The following is a 6,482-nucleotide window of genomic DNA, read 5'->3' as shown; positions in this document are numbered from 1 at the left end:
GGACCCGTTATCCCAAAGACTTAGGAAAGAGGAGGGAGGGAGGTGATGGGAAGAAAAATGATTTTAGGAGACCTATTCTCAACTCTACGCCACCCCTACCCCCATCAGACTTCAATTTAATTGGTAGCAGGAGGCATTTCGGGTCCGTGGACTACAGCCTCCTAACCAAGAGACAAGGGGACCCAGACAGAGCACAACGCGTGAGGGGCTCAAAGAAGGGAGGACAGAAGCCAGTACCCAGGCAGGGGATAGCCTGGCTAGATGCAGCTCCGTAAGCAAGCTCCCACAGCCCAGTCCTGCCAAAGGAAAGGACTAAAGGAAGAGGAAGGGCTGAAGGGGGTGTGAAGAGAGGATCGAGAAGGCCGATCGGCAAGGAGTTAATACCGAGACAGCTTCACGCGGGGGTGGGCAACTTTAACAGAGTAGAATCCTCTCTCTTCCTTTTCAAAGCCGGTTTCTGGTTTTTCCTCTGCGGTCCATTCTCCGTCTGTCCGGCGAAGTAACCATGATTCTCCCTAGGATGTGCCTCTCGCTTGTTTTGGGAAGGCAGGCTAGGACCCTTTACAACGGCTGCCCCAGCAGGCACACAGAATAAAGGAGTGGGCTGAGAAATGTTATACCGATATGGACATACGAACACCACACACACACACACACACACACACACACACTTGCGCGCGCTTTTCCCTACCAGCGACCTCCCTGTCCTCTCCACCCGCTTCACTGTCTAGGATTGACGGATAGGACCTTCACCTGCTGCATCTTTTCTATCTACTCATATAACCCCTTCTCAAGTCCCCGAGCTTTTTATCTAGAAAAACTTTCACCGCCCAGTCCCCTCCCATTCGGAGAAAGGAGGAGGAAGGATGGAAAGAAGGAAAAGAAAAGGGGTGGGATAGCGATGGGGCTGGATGGCACCAGCCCTCCCCGCGCCCCCACCCCCACCCCAACTCTGCTGCCGTCACGTGGTGCTTGTAATGGGAGGTGGGAAGAAGAGGAGAGACTTTTTTTTTGGGTGCTCTGGCTCTCCGGGTAGTTTCCTTCACTATCAGCTGCAAACTCCTGAGGCGCGGCACTCCGCGGAGACAGCCAAAGCAAGCAGAGCGAGCCGAGCGCGCAGAGCTCAGAACACGAAGCTTGGAGCCCGGGAGCGGCGAGCCCGGAGCCCAGAGCCGGGCAATGCGGGCTCTGCTGACTGCACCTGGAGCTTCTCTTCGTGGTGGCGGCGGTAGCACAAGAGGCTGCAGCGTGGGCCATATCAAAAGCAGCAGGAGCCGCCACAACCGGTGCAGTCTCTGATGCACCTTCCGCTCCCAGCCTGGCGGCTCCGAGAGGATGTGGTTCCTCGGTATCGTTACTACTTTTGGGGGATTGTTTTTGCTTCCAGGTAAGACACACACACATTATCTCTCTCCCGACTCTCCTCCTCTCTTGCCAGTAGCACCCACCTGCTTATCTGATTGCGTTCATTGCTCCGGCTTCAAAGGGAGAGTTTTGTTGCCGCGTCAGTTATCCAGAGGTGCTAGACTGGGAAAGTCTCCAACTCCCTCACTAAGAGAGCAGGAGAATGAAGAGAAGGAGGAAAAGAGAAGGAGAAAAAAAAAAAATCAAGTCCGTTGGGCTCCTCTGTATTGGAGGTTGAATTCGCTGGGCATCTAGGATAGAGCTCGGGGATGTGGAGGGAGAGAGCGAGGCTGAGGAGTGAGGAAAGAGTCTCATTATCTGCAATGGTGGTAGAAAAGAGCCCTCCCACAACCCCCCCCCCCCCAAATCTTCAAACCATGGCAAAGTTATTCTTCATTCAACAGCCTGTGGGAGTAGCGTAGCGGACAGGTGAGCAAAGCACCAAGAAACCCCTGCCTCTTAGGCTCCTGGTCTGAATTATTGCATTTAGCGGAAGAGGGAATATACGTGAGAATTGGGGTGGAGGAAGAGAAGGAAACACACCACAGTAGGGTTCCAGGGCTCATTTCCCCTAAAACAGATAAGTAGAGGATTCCAGACTTGACCAGATTAGCTGGGCTGTGGAGATTGCAAGACGGCAGTTTCCCTCTTTTCCCGACTGACTTGTTTACAATCCCCCATCGACACCCCCAAAAAACCTCTGCAATGTAATAGAGGCAGAAAAACTCCTTTAATCCTGGTCTCGGACTGCTGACCCCTTCAGCGAACGTGTCATTACCCGAGGCGCGGCATCGTAAAGGCATGGGGAGGACAGGGCGAGGCTGTCTAGATGCACCGCACCCCCCACCCCAAATCCTGGATCGTAAGCTTATCCCTTCCGCGCTGCAACACGTTAGGATGTCGGGGATACATCAACTAGATTTCTTAGTAATAGACAACATAGGGAGCCAAACAATCCCTTTTGTGGGACCGCTGGGTCTGGAAGGCAGCGGGGCTTGGGGGACCGACGGGGGCGCTGCAAGATCGCTGCATGGAACCAGACGTCTACTTGCCAATTCGGGGGGGAGGGAGATGTAAAATTCCCATTATGACCTTTAAATATGCACATAATATATATATGTGTGTGTGTACATGTACATATATCCGTACACATATATGCTTTAAGAGTCGTCCTGCACATTAATTTTACAAAAGAATAAGTCCTGTGTAATCAATTAGATGTTAAACGAATTGGTGATGAGTAGAGACTTGCTGCTCTTTTCAAATCCTACCCTCCTAGGGCCAAGTACCTCGTTTCACCCTTTCTTTGATGGTCTTTTGACGTCTTTAAGAACGGAGTGGGAGAACTGAAATGCTGGGGGAGGGGAGCAAAGGGGGAGGCCGGGGAAATAGACCAAATTGCTGGGACCCTGGGTGTCTTGGTTGCCCCCTGGCGGCTCCAGTCTTATTATCCCTTTGGTGCTTTGGGTTGCTCTGATCTGGGAATTAGATCCAATCACTTAGCTTTAGGAGAGGAGAGAATTACTTTTTGTTTATTTGGGCTCAATACCTTCAGGGTGTGACAAAGACACTTTGCTATATTTCCCTATGATGATTATCTTTTCTTCCAGGTTTTGCTCTTCAGATCCAGTGTTATCAATGTGAAGAATTCCAGCTGGATGATTGCTCTTCCCCTGAGTTCATTGTGAACTGCACCGTTAATGTTCAAGATACTTGTCAGAAAGAAGTAATGGAACAAAGTTCTGGTAAGACTCCAAAGATTCTCTGGCTCCCTGGATAAAGTTCTTAAATTACCATAAAGAGGACTGACTTTGATTTAACTAGCTCTTTGTGGTTATCACACATTTAGTTTTAAAAGACTGGGGAAATGAAGAGTTGAGAGTTACTTTAATTTCATTAGAGTTAATTACCAGGGCTTTTCCTCTGGGGACATGGGAGAGAGTGTTAATTTAAATTACTGGCTCTTTGATCTTGGTATTTATTTAGGTGACCACCCTATGCTAAAGGATGATCACAAATGAGGGGAAATATATGAATATGCCCGCTTCTTCCATGAGCAACTAGATGGTGGGATGTGAGACATGTCAGGCTGAAATATAGAGCCAGTTGAAGTTCCCCAGAGGTCAGTGCTTGAAAAATGAGTTTTGTCATAGAAACACACAATATTTCTTTGAAGAAAGCTGTAGGATCTTTATTTAATTTTAGAACTAATGCATCAATTTCCAGTCACAAATTGCCAAAATCTTTCAAAGGGAAGCAACTCTCAGCCCCCATGCCCCAATCGGTGTTGATAGATTGATTGTAAAGAGCCTTGTAATAAAGAAAAGAGGGAGGGGAGGATCCTATTTGATCAGTCTTTTGACTGAAATCTTTCCCACCTGTCTTGTGCTTAAAGACTCACTCTTAGGTTAGAACCATTCCCCAGAAATCCTCTAAAACTTAAGGTTGCTTCCATTAGCCTGAGTAGCTGAGGTTCTTTGAGGAGCACCTGCTACTGACTTGAATTCCCAGGTGAAATCCATGTACTGAAACTTGCACCCTTTTAATGAATATCATCAAATCCAGTCTTTTATAAGATCAGTGAGTCAAATTCAATTAAGAAAATATCAAGTTGGAAGGTTATTGGTAAGCAACAATTTGGTGAAAACAAGAAAATAGTTTTGTAGATTTTAAAGTGCTTTAAAATAATGTTCTTAATTAATCTAATATCTTGCTAATTACTGACTACTTGCTGTCCCCTTGACTGAACTCTTGTAACATTTTCCTCTCTGGGAACCATAGCCCCTAATCTGAAGGGAACTGAATGAAAGAAGGAAAAATGTGACTTTCAAATGAAAATGAAAGACTGGAAATTGGAAAAGAGGGGCAAAGAGTACTTCCAGAGGAATTTTTTAGGAATTTCTTATCCAGTTATGCAATCCAATCAATCTAATCCAATCATTTCCTTGGTTACTGATGATTTGTAATTTTGATATTGGGGTACACTGTTTCTGAGTACTTGATTCTTATATCACAGCTAGAATCCAGGTCTGTTCCCCCCCAAAAAAAAATGTTTCTAGAGACTTTAAGAGAAAAATTACTGGTGTAAGAAATATGTCCTGAAGGGAAGTTGTTGAGTTTTGTAGTATTCAGTTTCAGGCTTTCATTTTATGTTTTAAAAATTACACTGGGAATGAGTTTCTAGCATAATAGGTCATTTTGATTAAGTGTTTCTTTGTCACTTGTGTTTAACCGGTCATTATTTGAACATTTTGTTTGAAGAATAATTTGCCATTCTCATACCAAGGGGGATTTGGTGACTTTAGATGGTGTCACTAGCTCCAGATTCTTCACTGGTGATTATAAATGGTTGGAACAGTAGTTTAGAGTCAAGCAAAATGGGATTTCTAATAGAGAGCTTTAGGCAGCCCTTTAGAGTCTTTTAGAATTAATTGCCTCTTTGGGTGTTATTATCTTGAATCTAGTTGAGATGGAGATTAGAGAAAAAGAGAGGAAAGTCAAATGAGCAGAAATAAAACCACAATGGATATCCCTTTTCAGTGAGAAGTTGGTACCCTTGACAAAGGATGTCCAAGGATAATAATTTATATTTGATATTCAATGTACTTCTTAATTTCTTCTCATATGACTAGTCAAAAAAAGGAAAATGAGGCCTGATTTAAACATAGAGAAAATCTGCCAAAAGAAAGTTATACAATTTTCTGCTAACATTAGAAGTGAATAGTAGAAGATTCTAGATTTAGGATTGGAAGGGAATTTAGAAGTTATCTCATTCTTTGCCTTCATTTTACAGATGAGGAAACTAAAAGCCAGAAAGATGAAATGACTTGCTCAATGGCACACAACAGTCTGGGATTAAAATAGGATCTCTGGCTTTAAATGAAGCATTTTTTTCATTATGCCATATTAGGGCAATTTCCCCCTAAACCAGCTTGTTCTACAGTTTTTTTTAGCTGGGTTTATAGATGTGGGCCATAGGAATTAGAACTGGAGGAGAGGGAGGAAAAGAGTGTGTAAATCACGTGACTTACTGGATAATTCTGTGAGAGTTATTATCTTTTTCTGCCATAAAGCTAGAAAAAGTCAAACAGATTCATGAGCCAAAGGTCCGAGTAATAAGTGGGAAAGCCAGGGCTAGGTAGCTCTGTGCGCACAAAGACGAAACTGTTCTAAAACAGTTAAGTTTCAAACTTAAGTTTGAAACTTGAATATAGTCTTTCTGCATTAAATGATATTAAAGAGAATGAAAACGCCACACATGAATGCAATTCTAGACCATTCATTTCAACTTAACCAGGATGTCACTGGGTAAAAAGGAAATTCCTTCATATTAAGTTCCTTACAATCTAACCCCAGATGCCCTTTCACTGCTAGACCTATTGCTTAAACTTTTCTTTGGCAATCTATATCCTAGCAACTCACACAATTTTTTTTTGTCACTGTTAGGAAGAAAGATTTTAAAAGATTGATAAATAGTTCATGAAAATTATGTAACATTGCTTTAAGAACTGCAGAATTTGAAGACCCCTTAGAGATCATCCATTTTAAAACTATTGTCTGATAGATACAAAAACTAAAACCCAATGTATTTTGACTCAGATCACCCAAGGTAGCTAATTATTAATTAAGCAACTAAAATTCAGTCTAGCAAGTGTCTTCTATGCTACAATAAGTTGTCAACAGCCTTTACCACTGTGTTGTACCATGAAACTGTGAAAACTTTGAGAATTTTAGCATTCTATAACCTGGAGGCCATTAGATTTGTTAGGCTGACTGGCTTTTTTTTTTAACTCCTGAGTATATGTAGCAGATACAATTTGTCTCCCATAAAGAGAAATTGGGCAACCTCAAATGATTTTGAAAATTGTGCTTGTTGTACATAGCAGTCTTCATAGATATAGAGACTGAGACTTTAAGTTGACTAAAGAGAGGGATAGTGGAAAGATTGTAAATCTTTCCAAATCAAGTAGATTTGACATTAAGCAGTAATGAAAGAATTTCCCTTTCAAAAAATGCCAATGAAATGTGTAAAGGCTTTCATTCAGTCCTCTCTAGATTAAGTCTGCAAACTCAGCTTT

The 6,482-nt window shown here is 43.1% G+C and overlaps 1 protein-coding gene across 1 annotated transcript in view; it reads left to right on the top strand.

Annotated features, from left to right (window-relative positions):
- Positions 1-691: 691 nt before the first annotated feature.
- Positions 692-6,482, top strand: part of LYPD1 (LY6/PLAUR domain containing 1) — a 29,183-nt gene continuing 23,392 nt past the window's right edge. The window contains exons 1-2 of the mRNA XM_003763811.3: positions 692-1,387; positions 3,015-3,149. Of these exons, the coding sequence (XP_003763859.1) occupies positions 1,336-1,387; positions 3,015-3,149 (187 nt within the window). The 5' untranslated portion in view covers positions 692-1,335. The remainder of the gene's footprint in view (positions 1,388-3,014; positions 3,150-6,482) is intronic.

This window comes from Sarcophilus harrisii, chromosome 3 (assembly GCF_902635505.1).
Source record: "Sarcophilus harrisii chromosome 3, mSarHar1.11, whole genome shotgun sequence".
Classification (NCBI taxonomy): Eukaryota; Metazoa; Chordata; class Mammalia; order Dasyuromorphia; family Dasyuridae; genus Sarcophilus; species Sarcophilus harrisii.
Note: the sequence above shows the minus strand (reverse complement) of the source record. Positions and strands in the feature narration are given on the sequence as shown.